General features: G+C 40.9%; 1 protein-coding gene across 1 annotated transcript in view; it reads right to left on the bottom strand.

Annotated features, from left to right (window-relative positions):
- Nucleotides 1–2315: 2315 nt before the first annotated feature.
- FGD6 (FYVE, RhoGEF and PH domain containing 6) overlaps nt 2316–22606 on the bottom strand; it is a 104017-nt gene continuing 83726 nt past the window's right edge. Inside the window, exons 15-21 of the mRNA XM_006273629.4 lie at nt 20354–20456; nt 19691–19837; nt 18830–18932; nt 16743–16870; nt 10416–10544; nt 7922–8070; nt 2316–6130 (exon numbers count right to left, since the gene is read on the bottom strand). Of these exons, the coding sequence (XP_006273691.1) occupies nt 6094–6130; nt 7922–8070; nt 10416–10544; nt 16743–16870; nt 18830–18932; nt 19691–19837; nt 20354–20456 (796 nt within the window). The 3' untranslated portion in view covers nt 2316–6093. The remainder of the gene's footprint in view (nt 6131–7921; nt 8071–10415; nt 10545–16742; nt 16871–18829; nt 18933–19690; nt 19838–20353; nt 20457–22606) is intronic.

Here is a 22606-nt window from a genome sequence, read left to right as displayed (position 1 = left end):
GGATGTTGTCTTCCTGGACTTTAAGGCCTTTGGCACGGTTTCCCACCACATTCTCTTAAAAAAACTAGGTGACTGCAGCATTGATACCTACACAGTCAAATGGGTGACAAATTGGCAAGATGGTCACACCCAGAGTGGTGGTGGACCGATCATTTTCGACCTGGAGGGACATGGGCAGTGGAGTCCCCCAGGGCTCGGTCCTGCGGCCTGTGCTGTTCAACATCTTTATCAGCAATCTGGATGTGGAATGCATACTGTGCAAATGTGCTGACAACACCAAGTTGTGGGGTGAGGTGGGCACGCTGGAGGGAAGGGACAGAATCCAGCTAGATCTAAATAAATTACAGTAGTGGGTGGATGAGAATAGGATGGAATTCAACACAGGTGCAAGGTGCTGCATCTAGGGAGTCGGAACCAGCAACACACCTATAGGCTGGGGAACACCCATCTTGACAACATAGTGGCAGAAAGGGATCTTGAAGTCATTGTTCACTCCAGGATGAACGTGAGCCACCAATGCAAGAAGGCAGTTAGTGAGGCTAACTGCACCTTGTCATGCATCTACAGTGCATTACATGCAGCTCCAAGAAGGATGTGGCTAGCATTGAGAGGGTCCAGAGGAGGGCCACTCACATGATCAAGGGGCAACAGGGCAGGACCTACAAAGAGAGGCTAAAGGGCCTGAACCTATTCAGCCTCCACAAGAGAAGGCTGAGAGGGGATCTGGTGGCTGTTTACAAACTCACCAGGGGGGGACCAGCAGGAATTGGGGGAGGCTCTGTTCCCCCGGGCACTATCCAGGGTTACTAGGAATAACGGCCACATAATTGTTAGAGAAGGCTCAGGCTGGACATCAGGAGACATTACTTTACAGTTCGGGCTGCTAGGCTCTGGAATGGACTCCCAAGTGAGGTGGTGCTCTCTCCTGGCTTGGGGGTCTTCAAAAGGAGGCTGGACAGATATTTGGCTGGGGTGATATGACCCTGGCACCCATTCCTGTCTGGGGCAGGGGGTCGGATCTGATGATCTGTTTAGATCCCTTCCAACCCTAAGCACTATGATACTGAGTAGTCAAACTAGCTTATTTAGTTGATCTGAATTATCTTTACATGGCACTACACTGTATCATGTTAACACACATGTCACCTAGACCAGTGGTTTCTAACCTTTTTAGATCATGGACTGGCAAACTGCAGTCCGGAAGTGACCGTGGATCGGTAAACTGCAGTCCGGAAGTAACCGATGTACTGTGGAGCAGCAGCCACCCTTCTTTATACTCAGCACTCAGATGAGTAATATAGCTGCATTAATGTATTCATATTGTAAATAGCAATCATATTGGTTTGGAAGGACTTCTTTGAGGTGACTGCTGGACTTTTGAAGGGCTCTTGGTTGGAGTCTTCTCAGGAGTCTTGGCTGCAGGTTTTTCTGGAGTCTTTTCTGCTTTCTTGAAGAAAGTGCCCAAGGAAGTTTGGACGCATGTTCTTCAGGGAGATGGGCGATGCACTGAACCTGTTCACTGGCGTGGCATCGCATCAGATAAGCGTTGTTAAGTCGAAACTGATGTCAAAGTTGAAACACGGTGTCAATTTATAAAGGTTGCAAGTGCGAAACATTGTAATTCGAAACATTGTAAGTCAAGGACTGCCTGCATCAGACAGTAGGATGGGAATCTTTGACCTAGACAGTCATGCTTCATTACTTATACCTTAGTTCTTGCAGAGCTCTCTGAAGGGACCAACTCAGAACAACTTTCCCTACTGTGCGCCATGGAAAGGCAGTTTGTAGCTGGTTTCATTCATTCACGTTCCCTCCTGCATGCTGTTCTAGAGGCAGACCAGCCAAGTACACCAGTCTATACCTTCAGCCTGTTTCATTCCTTTCTGCAGCCCAGCACTACCTACCAGCAGATTTGAGAGAGAACAGAAGGAGCATGAGGTATAATCCAGTTACATCTATTTGTGGGGGAAACTGAACAAAAAGCAGTCACAGACAAATCCTGCAGGGCAAGGAGATGGAAAACCAAATATAAGACACTTGATTGCAACAAAATAGCAAATATTACAGCTGCATAATTACACTGCACTGCACCCTGAATGAGATGGATGGAATAATTAATATTTCTTAGAGGTGTGAGTGAACCCGGGCAGACACAGCATTAGTCTGCACACAGTTCATCATTTCCAGATTTTCTTGGCAACTCTAAGAATCAGAACACTTAAAAAAAAAATTAAAAAGTGAAACCAGCGATTCTGAAGGGCAACTCTTCAGCAAATTCTAGAATTGGAGAAATAAAGAAATACACAAGGTTCAGGTGACTGTAAAAATGCATAAAGAAAAAAGTTTACTATTAACTTTTGGGAATTTATTTTGTACACACATGATACATATCCACAACAACTATTTACAATGACTTTCAGCTCTTTTAATTTACAAAATAAAAGATTCTATTCTTTCATTTAGACAATACAGTACAGTCTAGGACTCTCCAAATAAAGTATATTTGGAAAATAAGTATAAACAAACAGCAGATATGGCAAATAAATGTACTAAATGCCTGTCTCTAACCCTGACAGATTTACTTACTAAAACACTTTGATAGACACACTCCACAAAATTGCTTAATCTAGTTTACTAAAGTGTTGTTCATTGATAGTTAATCAATCCTTGTTTATAGTAAGTGTATTGTAACAATTTTTAAAAAAGTTTTCAGCTTAGTTTTGTTATAAAACAGTAGAATTCTGCAATCTAATACCTTTACTTACCCAGAAAAAAAAAAAATGTTCAAACTAATTTTTAATGCCAATGCTTGTCAGACATTCTACTAGTGAATCTTAAACATTAACTATGGTTTCTAATACAGAGGTAGCCAGTTGTTTTAAAAACTGCTAGTTTACAAATATTGCTTGATTGGCTGGTATGAGAATCAAATGAAAACCTGAATGTAGGACTTTGATCATGTTGGATCAAAGATACGCTAAATCAACATATTAGCACAGATTGTAAAACCTTTCAAACTTCAAAAGAAGATATTGCCAGGTTCAAATTATAATTTTAGAAGGGAACATGCTAAATTTTGTAATTATTATGTTTACAATTAATATCCTAACCTGCTATTAAAATGTTTTAATTATTAAAACAAAATTAAAAAGTGGTAATATATTAAGTTATGTAATTTCTATTACTTTATTTTGATTTGTCAATGAAAATATGCTAATCAGTTTCATTTTCTGGTCATTTACAATATGAATACAAAAGTGACCATATTAGCTTGAAAAAACTGCAGAGGAGTGTTTAACCAAACACTTGTTGCCTCTAACCATTGTCCATCATGTATATCTTTAAAGTTTTCTTCACACATGACAGAAGGACAAATGTTGAGAAAGTTTGATAGTGTTTACTGTCAAAATCTCATAAAGAGATTGTTTTATTTGTATGGGTGTTTTAGAGATTATATAGCTGAGGCAGTTGAGTGAATCCAGAACCAGTTTCTGTAATATATATTACAAAATATATTATAAAATACAATATATATTACAGAAACTGGTTCTGGATTCAATCAACTGCCTCAGCAATAACTCATGGAAGATGTTCTTTTACTCTGCATCAAGTCAGAGGTATATAGCAGATCAGGCGATACTGCCAGGTGTAAAACCCTATCAAGCAGGATACATGCACCATATTCCTTGCTGTGTATTGACTTCATTTGGTTGGTTGTTTTGTAGTGAGGGAGTGACACACAAACATACATTGAAACTTAATAAGTTTCCTTTCTGTAGTGGATTTATTTTAGTTTTCAGTTCTGAAGTCAGTGGAACTATTCATGCACTGAAATCAATGAAACTACTTCTGCACTAAAAGTTAGGAATATATTCAAGTACATTGCTGAATTATTACTCTAAACCTTTTATCAACAGAACAAGAACTGTAACAACATGAACATCCCTACAGTTGCCCAATGCATACATCTTAGTCTTAATCTTGAAGGAGTACTACCAAGAAGGAGGAAATTATATTAGCTTCCATGTTTCTAGCTCCTCTGTTATGACCACTGGCTGCTATTTCTGGTCCTATATTTTGTGACATTATCCACATACTGGGAACCGGAGCGAATCCACCAGTTCATTTCACAGAGAAAACCTCTGGATATAAGCTGTTTTATATTATGGGATCTTTGCAAAGACAAAATTTCCACTAGCACTGCCATCAGTTCATCTTCATCAAGTAGAAGCTATAGGACAGATAAAACCTTCTAGCATTTTAACTGGATTTGACTGATTTAATGGTAAGTCCTTGACTCATCAAGATGCTTAAATATGGGCCTATCTTCAAGCATGTGATCAATCCTATCAAAATTGGTTGGGGAGGTAGCGCTCAGATTCTTAAAATTAGTCACAACTTTAAAAACTGTCCTGAACTGGAGCTTTAATCAACACGCTGGTAATCACATCAGGAGTTTACAAAGCCATGTCTATACAAGGACTCCCACTGCTACAGGAGAACTGATAAATCAAGGGAGAAGGTTTTTCTAAAATTCCCTTTTGTAAATAAGGCCATAATTGGTAACATCCATCAGCTACCTATTGGCATAGATTTGAATCAACAACCAAGAGGACAGTTCTTAATACCATTACCAAAACCCACACTCATCCAGATGATCTTTTCTTTTTAGGTTTACACACAGTAAAAATGAACTGGATGGCTATACACAAGCTTCCTATTTTATATGTAAATACTATTCCCCTGGGCTTTTCTTGATTTTTCATAGTGTTAGTTCCATTCATGTTATACACAGAGACATACAGTTTAAAAAAATAAATAGCATATATGCAGGGGGGAAAAAAAAAAAAACAGTATAAGGGTTTCCTAATGAGGTGTACTGACAATTTAAAAAAAACCAAACAAACACACCCAAACAACAACAAAACCACCCATCACACACAGCTGGAAGACTGGAGTTTAAAGTGTCAAGCAGAAGTTACCCAATAGTGTGAACAAAGGGCACTAAAATGAATGGTACACATTTTTAAAGTCACTTTCACTAAAATTATTGTGCTTTCTTGATATGATGATTCCAGTTTAAATAGTTATATGTATAATATTTTCAGTTTTCAAAATATTCAGACCCATCATTTCAAAATGGAACTGGCAATGGCATCAAATGGCTTTTGAAACAATTGGTGGTAAGAGGTTTCATCTTTCACCCACATACCAAAAAAATGAGTATTTGGCTGTGCTTTATAATCCTACTGAAATCTGAAAGAATTTCCCTTGCCATTTCTTGTTAGACAATACATTAATATACCTTTGGCATCCACAATTTGATAACAGCTGTGGTACATCAAGAACTGTAGGCTACATAACAAAGAAAGATACATTGATTTTTTCCTCCTTTCCTCTTCCTTTAATAACTGAGGCAATACCTTATTAGAAATGTTTGCTTCTGTTACAGAAGCTTATACAAAGTAGCAGCCTTAATTTTCAGGGCCTACATGATGTAGAAAGTGGCTGTATGGATCAACAGCAGTATTCCATGGGACTGAGACTCTTAAAGAGCAGCATCTCAGCTAAATGACTTCTTCTCAAAAGAGTTACTGTAACTGAACAAGTGTCTACATATAACCACTTCTGAAATGTCGGCGGTTTTTTGTTTTTTAACTTTTATTGTTAAATTGCAAATGTGTATCAGCAATGTAGTACGTGTGTGTGTGTTCATGCATGGTTTGGTTTTTTTTTTTTTGTGGTTTGTTATAAACTTACTAACAATTCTCTGACAAAGCTATCCACTATTCTAAACACAAGGGCACTTTGGAATTTCATATGAATCTCAGAAATGATTCTGACCATTAAGTAAACATTGGAATTTAATAAATAGCACATTGTATGAAAAAACAAATACACACATTTCTTTAAAAAAATATGACCTTACACCTAAAAAAAGGCAACAACTTCCCTAATTTTGATAAATATACAATTTTGTTTAGGTTGATTCTAGCAGAATTCCATATTCTTTTTAAACAGAGTTGCTATACTCTGTTTATTATCATACTTCAACATTTTGCTCCTTTAGACAGTGAGATGGTGTTGAAGTCACTACAATACAGTGCCTTCTTGAAAAGCTTCTATCCACCTGTTAGAAAGAAAAACATTGTCAGGTTTGACTTGCATTTCTGTATTTTAAAAAATTACTTCATTTATATATTTTTCAATAAATTGTCGATTATGAAATCATTCAAAACATTACTAATCCCCTGCAGAGCTTGTTTGTTATTAAAATGGTTTTAAAATTCCTGTACTCTATTCAAATGAGTTGAGTGGTAGTGTAGCTACGAGTACTACTGTGCATTTTGGAAGTTCTTTCCACTTTAGTCTTTAACCTCATAAAAATACATCTTCCTTTATGCTTGGAAAACACCAAGCATTTTTTGAGCATTATGCAATAACAACATCTAAAAATAGGTGCACTTTAACCAAACAAAAATATAAAAGCAAATCTTGTATTTTACAGGCCGCTTGAGCAAATATGTGAGTTAGGGCTGTCAAACAATTAAAAAAATTGATCGCAATTAGTTGTGTGATTAAAAAAATTAGTCTCAATTAATAGCAATTTTAAATCGCACAGCAAAAAACTAAAAATTATGCACAAGAAACTTCAAAATTATGCAGGTACTTTGTATGGCTGGGTGTGTGTGTGGGGGGGTGGAATTTGTGAAGGTGTGGGGATTGTGGGTGTGTGTGGGGTTTGGAGCTAGGGAATTGGGGTTGCCTGCAGGGCTGGGGGCTCTGGAGCATCTGTGCATGCCCTGGCAGGATCTCCAGAGACCCTGCTCAGATTGGACATTCTCTAGGCCTGGGGCGAGGCCCCAGTAGTGGTCGGCTCACCCCACCCTTGCCCCAGCAGTGGCAGCCATGGGCAGACTGGACTGGGGGCAGCTACTCCAGCCCCAGCCCAGGTCCAAACTTCCCTGCTTATTTGCTCAGCAGGTCTCAGGTGGTCCCAACCTGCCAGGCCAGCTGCTCAGGGCCCTAGATGTGGGTTGTAGGTTAATGTACCCCCCACCCACTTCCTGCTGCAGCCATCTGAAGACCACATCCCGCCAGCACCCAATGAAGCCACCTCAGTGGAGCTGCCTGGCACCCTCGGGCCCACGGTTCAGGCTCAGGGCGGGTCAGAAGCACCTGGGAGCTCTGGCACAAGCTGCCTCTGTGCCCACGGTTCCTTGTGCATCCTCAGTCCAGGGCCCCGGGCAGTAGTCATGATGGTGGCCCTGTGCTCCCACGGAGGCAGCAGCTGCCAGCAGGCAGAAGCAGGATTCCCGTGGAACCCACCTGTAGCACCACATGCCTGGCCCCAGCTTAGTGCCGCCGGAGCCTGAGCTGCATCCAGTGCCACCAATGAGCCAGACAGAGCCACCATTCTCCTTCCTGTGCTGCGTGGACTCCTGTCGGGACCTGGCGGATCTGTGCAGGTCCAGTGGGAGCACAGGCAGTGCAGGGAGGAGAGTGGTGGCTCTGCCTGGTGTTGTGGCAGCAGCAGCACTGGGAGTGGCTTGGGCTCTGGTGGTGCTGAGCTAGGGCCAGGTGTGCAGTGCTGCGCGAGGTGGCTCTGCAGGAATCCAGCTCCTGCCCACTGGCAGTGGCTGCCTCCACAGGGGCTTAGGGCGCACAGCTACCGTTGATGCTGCTCCCTGGGGGCCCAGACTGGGGATATGCAGGGACCTGCATACGGCGCATGCCAGAGCTCTCAGGCAGTCCCAACCTACCCCAAGCTCAAGCCATGGGGCCCGAGAGTGCCAGGCAGCTGAGTTATTTCATGCAAGCATTAATGTTGACTCAAAACATTAATGAAATTACATCTGAAACATGTTCTATAGGGAAAACAAAAATCAACAGAAAGGGCTGAGTTAAAATGGTTACTTACTTTTGAGCTGAATGGGGATCATCAGCTTTGAATATATAAAATAAAGTGTTTTTGTGCAGCAAATGGAAGACTTTAGAATCTGAGTTCTCATCCTTTACTTCAGTGACTGTGAATCCCAGTAAAGGCTGACTCTCTAATGCAGCTACATCCTAGTTTAACACACAAACACAACATTAGAGTTGATATTAGTCTCAGTGTGGTAATTTAGTTATCTAAGCATTACACTATTTCATTGTTACCTGAACTGTAAGGGGATGAGCACACCAATTAACTACCATGAGGTAAATGAGGGTAGAGATTTACTTGCTTGTCAACTGTTCCATTCCATCTGCCTATGTACATGCTGTTCCCCCACAAAATGAAAGCTAAGTGGAAATAACTTAGCCCTCTTTCATTTCTTTTATGATGTTCTTACTACTTCCTTTGAAGAATCTGACCTTGGAGACTACATGAACTTTTGGCCTGATCTATTATGACAATTCTTAAATTTTTAGATTAGGATACAAGTACAGTCTATCCAAGATTGAGAACACGAAGCCACTCAAAGACAAACAAACAAACTGGTTTCACATAACTAAGTTTGTTGCACTGGTCTGTCTGTACCTCTACGCTTTTGTGTTATGGATAATAAAAAAATAATACTATGTCACTACAAAAACATTGTAATATTTCCAATAACTTAATAGATTAATTTTTAAAATTTTTCTTTTTCTTCCTTTTTGCTCCATTTATGTCCTCCTTTTTCTACTTCACCACCACTTCCTCTCAAAAAACCCCTAGCGCAGTGGGGGCCAGCCTTTTTGGCAGGTGTGCCACACATTAGCCCTGCATTGTCCTCTAATGCCACTCCGATACCCTTCTGCCCCTCTGCTTCTGTTCCCTGGTGATTTGCTGCTCTGCTTTCCATCCTCTGCCTTAAATTATACCGTGCTACCTGTCCCCTTCCCAATCTGCCACATGCTACACACTGAGGCTGCCTGTGCCACTTGTTACACACATGCTGCAGGTTAGCCACCCCTACTCTAGAAATTTCTGTATACACTGGACTGGCTCAAAACTTTCAAACTTACTATCTTTGTATATAATTTCTCAACATTCTATTTTATTAATGTAGGTTTGAAATTATCTGGAAACCACTTAACTGGGCAGTACAATCCATTGCGGCCCCCCATACTGCAGATTGGCTGACAGACCCTGGAGGCCCAGCTGTTTGGTATTGACCGGCCGGGAGGCAAAAATGGTGCCATATTTATAACTGCGGTTTTCACTTCCCTGCCAATCAGGAGTGAGTGGTGGGGCCTCTCCGCCAATTGGCAGGGGGGAGGCATGTGGGGGACCCTGCAAGATTAAAAGGAGCTGCCCTGCAGCCCACTTCCACTGTGAATTTGGCAGATCCCTAGTCATGTGTAAAGCAGAAGGGGGTGGGTGGCATGGGTTTGAGAGTGGTATCCCCAACACTGCTAGGGAAGCAACATCAACATACCCCAAGATCTGTGGAAGAATCTATAGGGAGGTTAGTTCTTATAGGAATCCAAGTAGAAAAAGGTTAAACAAGTGACAGCATGCTTATGTTCTGCTTTATCCTTTAATACCATTTTTCTCCAACATGCTTTTGTGTAAATAAATTATACGTGGTTTTAAGGAAGTTATTATAACACTAATTGCCCTGGTACAACAGAATTTCAGGGTTCTGAGAAACTAGGTCTGCTGAGGTAGTCATGGTTAGTACCAGGGACTATAACCCAGGTCTGAAAATTGCCTGATTTCAAGGCCAGAGACCTGAAGAGGGATACTTGAAAAATATCAGGAGAGGAGAGAAGAGACGCACAGTTCCCCTAGTAACTGCAAGGAACTAAAGCATCTGTTAACAGATGCATTACATTTTCTGCTCAACATGTGACTTATGAGAAAGAATATAAGCAGTATAAAAAAAAATAACTGCTGGCTTTCTTGGTTGTCTTATATTGTAAAGCGGTACAACAAACTGAGTTTTATGGCGTTCAGATCTACTGGCTAGATAATACTATACTCTTCACTAATTTTAAACACTATTAAACAGAAAAGGACTGGGGTAAGGGACATTACGTTTCCCCTTTTTAAGTAAGGGCATTGAACATTATGAAACTGTGGCAGGGTATAGGTGAAGAACAAGCCAAGAGATTCAGTATGCTTTTCTACAGCTAGAGGGGTAAACCTAGCGGAAGAGCAAGCAAAGTTACTTCTAAAAGCTTTCACACTTTGGCAGCTACCATTATTGAAAGCTGATCCATAAAAACAGATACTACTTTAAAAGGTTACTACTGATTTGTTTAGTTCTCAAGAAAGGAAGACCATCTACCTAACAGATTAACACAAAGATTTTTCCACTTCCTTCAAAGAAAATCCAAAATACTATGTTACAGTTAAATGAACTAGTTTGCAATCTGGTAATATTATAAAGTATTTAAAAAACAAATATTCTCCCATGCTCATTTAGCTTTCAACATTGTCTTACCTCACTGGCAGCATACGTGTATAGCACCTTATTCTTAATGACAAACCAAAGGTGTTTCCATGGTTTCTTGCTGCCCTTAGATCTATATAAATAACCACTCATCGTGGAGTCTTCTGTATTTGCTGAAACCTAAACAAGTAGAATATGAATATGACTTTGAATACTTGCAATTTTTGACTGGAATTTAAGGTAATACGAGTAACATCTAAAGTTTCAAAGAGGCGCCTATACCTTCCACACAGTTTCTTCTGAAAAGCAAAAGATGCAATTTTTCTGTAGCACAGATCATGACAAATTAATATATACAAGGAAAAGAAGTTATATTCAGCACTAAATCCCAAGCTTCCATATACTAAAGAGTCTTTGCTGTTGCAATTGTTGAGATATGGGTAATTTTTCAGTAGTATAGAATAGTTCAATAAGCTACAAAAACATTTTATATTATACATACCACATATAGTCAACTCCAACAAATTAACTTTCTGCACTCTGCTACATGGGTTTCAGACAGCAGCTACCCATTTTCATCTTTGGACTACACTTTAAGAAGATAAGACACCTATAATTGAAGATCTTCAGAAACATCTGAATCTTTTTTAAAAATAGGTAAGCTGCCAAAGGGAACAAAAGGGCAGAAACTTTTTAAAAATTAAAGTGTCGTTTCTAAATAGATCAGTGAAAGTGAGCCCAAACTTACAATCTGTACCTGAGAGCAACATTTTAAAAAGGTAGATCCTATTTGCAAAAGATTTAGCAGTTTAAAGCTAAACCTTTGTATTTTATTGGCAGGTAGGAAAACTTCTTAGGAAAACATTTATATTCAAAGAGCTCTGATCTTTTAGTGATGAGGCAGATATAGGCTTGTCAATTAAAACAATCAAGTAAACCCATGGTTTATTTTATTTATTTATTTATTTTAGGAGAAACAGACTTTCACTGGTGACCGTGTTTCACTCAAACTGTGAGCATCACGATACAGTTAAAAGCCAAACTGCTGAGTATCAAAATAAGAGTAATTAAAGCAGGAACAACTAAAAAGGGGAACAGTCCTCTGTGGGTAAAAGATGAACAACTGCTGTTTTCCTTGGATTTAAGTTCCAACATCTTGCTAACTTTGCATTTTTTTAAATTATTTTTGTGCTTGACCTTTGACAGCAGGTATCACTTCTCCTGGCACCCCGACTCCCTGGCTGGTGCCCTCAGGGGGGGCACCAGCTCTCTCCTGCCCCCGCTGCCCATCACCTAAGCGGGGAACGTTGGCTTTCAGGGGGTGCACCAGCGCTCTCAGGAGGTGCACATGCACCCCTGTGCACCCCCTACGCATCACCCCCAGAACTTGAGATAACGTCTGCAGGCCAATGATGGCATCAGATGTTAAAATACTGAATCTGCTGACTGACTGGCTACATACATTTGGATCTATGGACTTAAGCAGCCTGAAATAAAATATGACCTGATTTAGCCTACTGGGTGATGCCAATGACTTCAGAAGGGGATTGCCCTATTCAAGGAAAAACTTACATAATCCACTGTATATCAAGTTCTTGTCTCATATTTTATTCTAAGATTGCTTATCATAGCAGAATCCCAACAAATAGAAGAACTCAGACAACACCAGATACATTCAGAAAAATCAAGACTACAGATAATTGGAATTAACAGGTAGAAATAAGATATAGAAATATACTGCCAGGTCACTATATACAAAGAGGTTCAGAATACTGAGGTTTAAACAAAAGAAGTTCACTGCACATCAACTGATACAACTGTCACATGAAAAAACTTGGGGAAAACTTATATTCTTAACAGTAAACAGCAGTTTCACAATTCCACCATAAAAGATGCAGCTTGATATTAGACTGTGAATCAAGAATACAACTTGTGTCTAGGAAACAGGTAGCCACAGGGTACAATTTTAAAATTAATGTTCATTACACTCCAATTAGAACAATTATTTTTTCAAATGGCACACCTTTCATGGTTGAGCATCACTATCTGTAAAGTGCATTTACAGAGCTCAAAAAAGTTCAAGCCCGAGTAAAAAACTTCTGTGATTTTTCCTATGATTTTTCAGAAAAGAGCCCTTCAATTAGGAAAAACAAACAGGTTTCAAGGGAGGCCCTAGCTGTTTGCTCATGCCTCACGAAATGTCAACATGGCAGAGTTATATAGCTGTGCGGGCCGGGAGCAGTCCAAGGCTTTTGGGGGCGCGCGGCGGGCTGTGGCTGGGAGTCCGCAACGGTAGGGCAGGGACTCTGGCATGACGGACTAGAATTAGGCATGGACTCGTAGCGGTTAATTAAAGATTGTTTTTACTTACACCGTAGGTGGTCGCGGTGCAGGCAGGAAAAACTTTCTTGAGTTGCAGTTACAGACAAACACAAGTGGAGTTTGCTAGGTTCCACCGAAGACACACGCACAGAGTTTGCTAGGCTCCGCAAAACAAACATGACAGAGCTCTGGATACCCTTGACAAGCGCGCAAAACCGTAGATACGTCTTAAGAATTTAACGGATGAGACGGGAAGAGGTTGGTGGTTGATCAGGCCGCTGAACTCCTCTGAGACACGCACAAAGTTTCTATTTCTCTGCCGCGTGCTCAGAGTCCCCACGAGATGGTTGTGGAGTCCTCTACAACTTGGGAGGAAACTGCTCAAACCTCTTATACGACTAGCAAGCCAATCGCTAGCCGCCACGTGGGAATAATTTAGAAACAGCCAATAGTGGGAAACAAATCTACATACGGGTGGCGGGAACTCCTTTGCACCGGGGTTTTCTCTCTGCAGCTGAGAATTGCACCGTGCAAAGAAAGCTCCATGTGGCGGGAAATAATTTTGCAGTGCCGAAGCGCACACAATCACTGGGTCATGACAATAGCAAAGTTCAATATTGCTGCATACAGGCATTCAGTTTCTACTGGGAGAATCACTGTTCTCCCAGTAGAAACCACAAGTAGGCAGACATTCAAGTTTTTTCTCCTGGAACAAAAACAGCCACGCTGGGAGAAAAATAACCTAGGAACAACCAGAGTGAAGTTGTTCCCGGGAGAGTTCTTCTGGGCTAACTGAACATTTGCACACTGGCCCCTGGATTAACTCGTTTTGGGGACCAGGATGAGTTAGATGAAAGGCTTCTGTGCCTTCCAGAGACCAGGGTCACAAGTCTGGAGAAGAAATGGGGAGGCAGCTGCTCCCACCCGTTCTGCAGTCTAGGAGGGGAGTGGAGGAGCAGTGCCCAGCTACACCCTGCCTGCTTCTCAGGCTAGAATTCCCAGTGTGAAGAGCAGGCAGGGACTTCGCCCTGCTGCTCCCTCTCAGAGCTGTCCCCTGCCAGCTCTTCCCATCTCATCCCTGATCAGCTGAGGAGAGGAGGTGCACAAGCAGAAGCTGGCCAGGGAGGAACTGGGCTCAGGGAGGTTCTCTCTAGGGTCACAGGGCAAGGCCCCTGCCCACTCCTCACAGATGCACTGGGTTGGGGAGATTTGCTGCTGGTGCTCCTCTCCCTGCATACAGCACTGGTCCCTGCACTTGGCTCTCACAGACTGAGTAGAATGAAAGAGACTGCTCCCCACCCATTCCCCAAGACCTCAGTCTGAGGCAGGTGCAGACAGTCTTTCCCCACTGATCTTCCCAGGGATTGGGAGACGTGGAGTAGGCACTACTCCCCTCTCTATCCCCAGATGAAGATCACCCTGGTTTTGGGAAGGAATTAAGAGCAGGGGAGAGGAGACAGCTACAGACTGAATGCCTAGACTGCTCTCTCTTCTGAAAGGACTTCTACCAGTAGAAATGAACATCTGTTCATGGATGGCTGGTGCATCCTGGCTCTGGGGGTCCCCCAGCGGCCGACCGGGGTGGGGGGTGGTCCCCCAGTGGCTGATTGCTGAGACCAGAAGCACTGCTGGAGCTTCTCGGGGAGGTGGGGCCAGGCACTAGCTAGTTCTCCCCACTCCTCAGCCGGCAAGGGCCAATTTCAGGGAGGGGCACGTGCTCCCCCATGCCTGCCCTACACATTGCTTATGCATCTGTTTGTGACCTATGTTACTGGTAGCACTGGAGGCCTGGTGTGTAACATTTTTCATACCAGATGCATACAAAGGAATCTCTCAAAATGTGATTATTCAAAGCTTTAATATGAAAGCAGATACCTCCTGATGTCCACCTGAGTGTCAAAGAAAAACTGAAAATAAAACTCCCTTTAATAAATCATGTCTGTGTAAGGGCTAATGCATAAAATGACATGAGTGCGCAACTTTGAAATTCATTTCCCAGACATTGGTTGATGGGAGGTTAGTCTACATAAAGCTGACACAAGTTGCCATTCACCAATGTTTTAGAAGTACCCTTATTTTTTAAAACAGCATTGTTTTCATTTGATATCAGAGCAAAGAACTTAGAATACTGTTAGTTTCAATAATGGTAATTTTTAAAAATGTTATATGATCCTGCTTGAAACAATTAATGGACCTAAATGACATTATTAGTAGCAGAATGGGAAAAAAAAAATCAGTTAATCACATATCAAAACTCTGTCTGAAAAAGAACACTATTTTACTAGTTGTTACACATGCATATTAATAACAGCTTTTAAATGGTGCTTTTCCATACTATATCAGTTCCACTGATACACATATCTCCTGTCACAAGCCTGTCCACAGAGTACTCGCAGTGCTCCGAGTTTCTCTCCATTGTACCACTGCTTGTCCCAAGGAACAGACCAAGTTTTCCCTGGGATAACTCCTTATCCCCAAAAGCCTCAGGTCCACTGCCTTTATACCAGACCTCACAGCTGCAGGGGAATCTCTGCTAGCTTCATATGGCCTCCACTTTGGCTTGAGAAAGAAATTTTAGGTTCCCCCTTTCTATAGAAAGAACTAGCCTGGAATACCACTCACCCAGAGTTCACTCTTTCCACAGGCAATAAGGAGACAAAGCAATAAAAGAATATTGTATCTAGGAAACAAGAGTTATATAAGCAAAACTGACTACGAGTTTGGAAACAGAACAAAAAAAAGATAGGTAAAGTTTCTTAACCTCTCATGTGGCTACCCCCTAGCCCTCCTGGGTGTACCACCAGTGTTTCTAGAGAATCAGGAAGACTCACCTAACAGCCCTGACTGCAAAGAACACAATTCTAACCTGGCTAGACTTCATATATATAAAAAACAAACAAACAACACCACAATAAACCTCAAAATCAGCCTTTGCACACATCCCCTTTCCCCCACCCCTACCAATCAGCATTCTTCTCATTACTCATGAATCATCAGAATTCAATCCATCCATCGTCCCTCCCCTTTTTGTGGCTGATGGGCCATTTCTTTTTTTTTCCCATTACAGGCAAAAAATGAGTTGGGTCTAATAATGGTTCTGTCTGTCTGTATGTGGAAGTGGCAATAGCTCTTACATATGTGTCTCCAAGTCCCTTAGCTAAAACATTTCCAAAATCATCATGATATACATAGACAACACAACATAATCTATACAGTGATAAGTGACATAATGGATACAGCATAATATTAGCTTTCCAGTGAGACCACGTGTCATATCAGCACAACAAAACACCAGAATACATTCAAGACACCTCACAAACACACAACACATAAAAAGGTTCGACATCTCCCCATTTCTTCTTCTATGCTTTTCCAGAGCTCAGAGGATTTCACTTCTTTATTGCCATGCTCTCTCAGACTCTGACCTGATCCTAAGTTACCTCTGTTAACTCACCCTGCTTCACATGATTTATTATGCCTAAAGAAAAAATTATATGGACTGTGCCCATTCATTGGGCCTGAAAGCGAGTCTTGGCTCACAACTTGGATATAGGTTTGAGCAACAGTAGAGGAGGAAGTTGAAACAACTTTGCATAGGGTTTGGTGCTTATTTTTATGTTTTCCTATGCTGAAGCACATCCCATTTAGTGCAAGCAGGCTGCAGTTTTAGCTCCACTTTCTGCATTTACTAGCCTGTACAACTGAACTGTTGTGAGGTCATTGTAATTTGCTGTTTCTCTCGATCAGAAGTAAAATTGCTACATCCCTAGACGGTGGGGGGAAGCAGGGAAGCAAGAATTCTGACTCTGAAGTGTATGCATCGCATCTGTTACTGTGGACCAGCTTACACACAATTTTCAGTGTGGCTCTGTTCAATCAAAACTGACCCCAGGTCAATACTAAAGCTAAACTTTAGTTGTCAGACTGAGTCTACAGAAATATTTTAGATTCACTGAGAAAAGAACTAGGACATTATAGAAGAGCTATATTTATTTTTATTGTTATTAACATGGACAATTTCACACCAATGAGATAAAGCAGGAGGAAAACACTCACTTCTTTGAGAGCAGCAGGAATTTTTTTCTGTTTTCTTCCAGATGGAATACTATGCAATACTGTTGACAAGGCACTGGATGGAGATTTATGGGTCACTGGAGATCCACTCTTTGGAGTGCACTGGTTATCTAAAATTTATATAACAAGTAGAGGGCTTTAATTTTGTAGATGATTAAGATATTTACAGAGTTCCTTAAAAAAAGTTTAAAACGAGAACTGACATTTCTGGTCAATGCATGTCAACTATGCTTTCGAAACAAAATACCTCTCTGACACACTGCATAAAACACAGCTGAATTAAACTGAATTTTTCTAAATATATGAAATTTAATAGGAATTTTGCTTCTCAGCAGCCAACGCTAACAACTCTAGAAGTTAAAAAAAAAAAAAGTGTCAGAATCCATAAAAAAAAAAATCATGACTGAAAAGCCATGGTTTTTAAAAAAAGCTCACGTCATGGTTTTGTTGTATTGTCTTTGAACTCCCCTTGCCCACACACACAGCACTATCAGACAACTAGAGGGAGATCTACAGTCTTAAATGCAAAGAAAACATTCATTATGTGCAAAATGCAAATTTAATTTTCCTTGAACATCTGCTCTTCACACTCCCCAAACCAGCGAGCCCTACCTATCAGTTTCCCACTGGGTGGACTTCTACAAGTTCCCTTCTCCTCACCAAGCAAACTGATGGCTAGCAATTTAACCCTCAAGTTTAACTCAACTCCCTGAACAAGTTTTTCCACCCCCCACCCCTACCACCCTGGGCATCCTCTCCACACACACCCCTTCTCTGGCAGGCTTCCACAGCACTTCATGCCCCACTGTGTATTTTCCTAGCAACATCCACTGCTATTCCTTGTGTCCAACCTACAGGGAGGAAGGTTGTACTCAGCTCCTTCCTCCAACCAACTCGCTCTTCCTGCACAGTGATTAGATAGACAGTAGGGGTGTGAGAAATGGGCCCTATTTGATTCAGATTCAGATGAATCAAATCCGGGACAGTGATTTGATTCGTTGATTTGTATCACTGTCCTTGATTCAATTCAGCCAAATCAGAATCTGAAGATTCAATGCTGATTCAGAGAATCAGCGATTTGGACACAGACACAGCTTTAAATGGTTTTTCTACATACCTCGAGGTACCAGGGACAGCTCATGAACACTGCGATGCTGGGGCGGATAGAGCATCCCACAGGATCACAGGGAGACCTCCCGCGTGTTCAGTGGTGAACCCGGAGGTGGACCGGAAGTACTTCTGGCCCACTTCTGGGTCTACTGCCAAGCATGAGCAGGGGGTCCCTCTGGCTTGGCTATCCAGACCCAGGAGGCACCAGTCATCGAGCTGGGGAGGCACTGGGGGGGGCCTCCAGCATGCTCCCCAGCAGACCTGGAAGTAGACTGGAAGTGCTTCTGGTCCACTTTCGAGTATCCTGCCAAGCACACTGGGCACTCCCCTGTGCTCCTGTGGGACGCTCCATCCGACCCAGCATCTCAGCATTCACGAGCTGCCTGGTACCTTGAGGTATGTAGAAAAAACATTTAAAAGTTGTGTCTATGTTTGAACCGTGGAATCTTTCCGAATCGATTCAGAGAGATTAAAGGGTTTCCCAATTCAATTTGGTAGCTGAATCTCTGAATTCAAATCGGGTCGAATCTCTGCCAAATCAAATCAGCGACTGAAGCTTTGCACAGCCCTAATAGGCACCAAAATCTTAGTCCAACCAAGATGATGGCACGACAGCAGAACTTTAAGCACCTAAGTTAACTAGGGAAAACGTAGATGGCTGACAGTTCATAGGGTTGGTTTTACATGGTTAAGTGAGGTTTTGCAGATCTCTCTCCTAGACTTAAACACGCAAGTTCCACATAAGCTGCACATTAGGTACTGAAGCGCTTTTTGGATCTAACCCTTAGTATCTGTGCCTCAGATCCCCATTTGTAAAACAGGATAACAGTACCTTCTTACCTAACAGGCATGTTATAAAAAAAAAAATGCAGTAGACACAGATGCATAAATGCAGTAATAACAGGAGCTATAGAAATGAGGGAAGAGAGGGGGATGGGTTAGGTAAAATTTTAATTTACCTTGTTTCTGTAGTTCTCTGAAGCAATGATCACATACTCTTGCTGGTTGGTTTTTCATATAGTCTAAGCCATGTTTATTTAATGAACAGGCCTGACAAACAATCTGGAAACATGTAAAGTATTACTGTATATGATGTGTGCCTATAAAACTCCTAACCCCTTGAAGGCTGACATTTTAGCATTGTTACAATGATAAACAGCCTTCAAACAATTATTTTATACAGTGAAGGGTTTAAGGTATATCTATTCTAACCCAAAAGAGGAGTGCCATATATGTTACTTCTAGAACTAGTGTCATGTGACCAACATTTTCTATAGTTCTTCAAAATATTCTTTACAAAATCATAATATAGAATAACTCAAAAGGACAGTGATAAAAAGATTGAAGAGTGGAGTGAGGCTATATGAATCAGTAAAAACTACTGAATTTCTGGATTAGCAAGCTGTAAATTAGCAAATTGTTACTGTATTGTCAAGCCTTTCATTCAGAATTTTCAATAAGTTCTTTCAAACAGAATGCTTTATTTTTAGATGTTCATAATACATTTCTAGTTATATTATCCTCTTGACAATTTCTCCATTACACAGAAATATCTTTACTATACTGAATACTAAATAAATCACTTGATCAAACAAAGGTTTATTGGAGTAGCCATATTTTACAGCAAGTAAATATAAAATAGTACTGCTTCAACCATATTTCCTATGCTAAGTGATCTTGTTTTTTATCTAAAGTATCATACCATAATACCAGTAGCCTCTCAGCATAGCTGATGTATAACAACAAAACTCCACCTCCACTGGAACACAAAAGTCTTAAATGACTAACAGAAAAGGAGGAAGTTATAAAAAATATCCAACCTTTCCGCATGCTCTGCAGTGATGCCTTCTCCAGGTCAATGTGAATTCACTTGTACAGATCATGCACATAGTGGCTCTGGTATCTGGAATCCAGATAGGAGCCTTTGATCCAAGAGGACTATCCTCCTCCTCTTTTTCTGGATCTGTCTGAGAATGTAGTCATAATTCCATTAAAGTAGTAATGGATTTTCACCCCCAAATAAAACACAATTACAGACAAGAATGCAGTTTCTTGAGAATTATTCTTTGTTGCAACTGCTCCATGTTTTAGTATATATTCTCTTACTGATTTACCAATGATGCTATCATAATTCAGTTCTAAAGGAAGATGGTGACATCTTTTAATTAGATCATATATAAGTTTCGACACATCTTATCTCTACTTATTGGCTACCAAGATATTTCAATTTGTTTACATCAATTCCTCACCTATAATAATAGGTAAATCATTAGTAAAAGGATATTGAATATTTCCCTGTTCCTCCCAAATTTGTTCAGGATTAAGACCACAAATATTTTTTTTTAAGAATGAAGTTTTAATTTTATTAATCAAATGACATTATTATTCTATTATGTTCCAAATTCTGTTATATTACTACTGCTTGCCATTTTCTACCATACTACTGCAAAGAAAAAAAGAAGATCAATAACAATGTGGTATACCTCTTCAAGACTTCTGCTAGGGTTAAAAGTGATTCTCTTCTTCGTATATTCTTCAATTGACCTAGAAATGGCTTCTAACCATTCATCTCTTTCTGTAGCAGAACTGTTGGTGTCAAAGACATCATGTTATAGTTAATATTTAAAATAGCTAAAAAGCTGATCCTATTATATTTTAGTCAAATGACTATAGCATCAAATGTAAAAGTCTTTGCCACTATCCTTTTGTGACTCAAACTTAATCTGACACACAAGATGACCTAGGCTAACTTAACTTCTGTTGTTCCTTCCTTTTCTCTATTTCAAGACAAAAGAAAAATGGTAGCTCTAATCTTTGGTTGTACCTGACAAGTTAGTAGTTAAACTGGAGAAGAAGATTAGTATAAGCAACAAAGTGGGGGAGGAACTGGTGGAAGAAGAGAGAACAATGGTTTCTGCTGTAAGGGGCAATACTGCATTGGAGAGAGATACTAGCAGAGTAGGTATCAAGTGAGGTATTTCCATTATGGAAATGAAATACAGTAGTAATGCAATTGTACAAGGTCTAATTTAGAATACTGCACACAACTTTGATCATGCATGTTCAAGAAAGATTAAGTCAAGCTGGAATGGGTACAGAGAAGGAAGACTAGTATGATTAGAGTTTATCTTATAAGGAGAAGGTTAAAGCAGCTTGGCTAATTTAGGCCAGTAAAATGAAGGCTGAGCAGGACAACTGACATTTATATATTCATCAGAATAACAACCACCAGGGAGGGAGAAGAGTAATTTAATTGAAAGGACAACACTTGCTCAATAACAAAGGGATATAGGTCAACCATGAATAAATGTAGGTTGGAAACTAGAAGATTCCTAACCATTAGAGCAGGAGTGGGCAAAATGTGGCCCGCAGGCCGCATCCGGCCTGCCAGGCCATTCTATCCAGCCCATGGGGCCCCTAAAAAATTTAGAAAATTAATAGTTATCTGCCCCTGGCTGCCTGTCATGCGGCCCTCAATGGCTTGCCAAAAGTCAGTAAGCGGCCCTCCACCTGAAATAACTGCCCATCCCTACATTAGAGCCATGAGGTTCTGGGACAGCCTTCCAATAAGAGTAGTGGAGACATGAAATTAATTAGTTTTAAAGTAGACCTTGATCTGCTCATGAAAGGAACTGACACACATTAATACTATAAAAGTTGAAGCTTTAACTTTCCTACATTGCTATGATGTTACTTTCAAGGAAGTCTTAAGGAAAAATAAATTCCTCCAAGATCCAGTTCTGAATTTCATTTCCATTATTACATTTTACCTTCCTAACTCAGTGTTTTATGTGATATCTTCACTTCCTGTCTTAAGAAATAGCAGCATGACACAATTAGTTAATCAGCAGCATAGTGCTGATATGCGTTGATAAATGGATATCATATTCCCACTAAATTACTATGTTCCCCTTTCAGTGTAATGCATGCTTTATTTTTTATTACTCCTGTATAACAAAATGTCAGCAACATTTTTGGGCAGAGTGCCAAAAAACTGTGCAACCTTGACTAGTAAAATGTTGGTGTGCCAGGGGCAGAGGGCAGGGAGCTACAAGGGGTCCAATCCTTGTTGCGACAGTGGAGCCCTGGGCCCCTTCCCTGCTGTCCACCCGCCTCCAGCAACGAGCTGGGCTGGGGCTCTACAGACCCTGCTGCAGCTGCTTGCAGCCTCTCGGCCACTTGCTGTGAGCAGCCTGGGCTTCATGGCTAGCAGAAGGGGCCTGCCCAAAGCCCAAGCCAGCTATGGCTTAATGAGCAAAATGGCTTCACATACCATGCTCTGGCATGCATGCTGGGGGTTGCCGACCCTTTGTGTATAGTATCATTGGTACACATGACACTTTACAGAGAATAAAGACACTATAAAGAACCTACTGCTGACCTAAACAGGTTCTTTTAAATTCTTGTGTATGTCACCTCTCAGCACCACTTGGTAAGGGAATAGTCCTGTATTACTGACATTCTGACTACTGCTCCCTTTAAATAAAAAACATTTAGTCTACCTCATGATTATTTTTTTACTTCAGTGCCTAATAAGAACAGCTGTACTACATTAGTCCTGAAATATTCACTTCTCATTTGGCTGGGAGACTCTGGATAATGTATTCAAAACTTGGTTGCTGAACTCCATATATAAGCAACTAAGCAGTCACAGCTCACATTGTCTTTTGTGGGACCATCAGTAAAAAATGGTCCCTCTTCCTCTCCGAATTGAGGAAAAAAATTGAGAGGGGTAA

This window comes from Alligator mississippiensis, chromosome 4 (genome assembly GCF_030867095.1).
Source record: "Alligator mississippiensis isolate rAllMis1 chromosome 4, rAllMis1, whole genome shotgun sequence".
Lineage (NCBI taxonomy): Eukaryota > Metazoa > Chordata > Crocodylia > Alligatoridae > Alligator > Alligator mississippiensis.
This window is presented reverse-complemented; position numbering and strand designations above follow the sequence as displayed.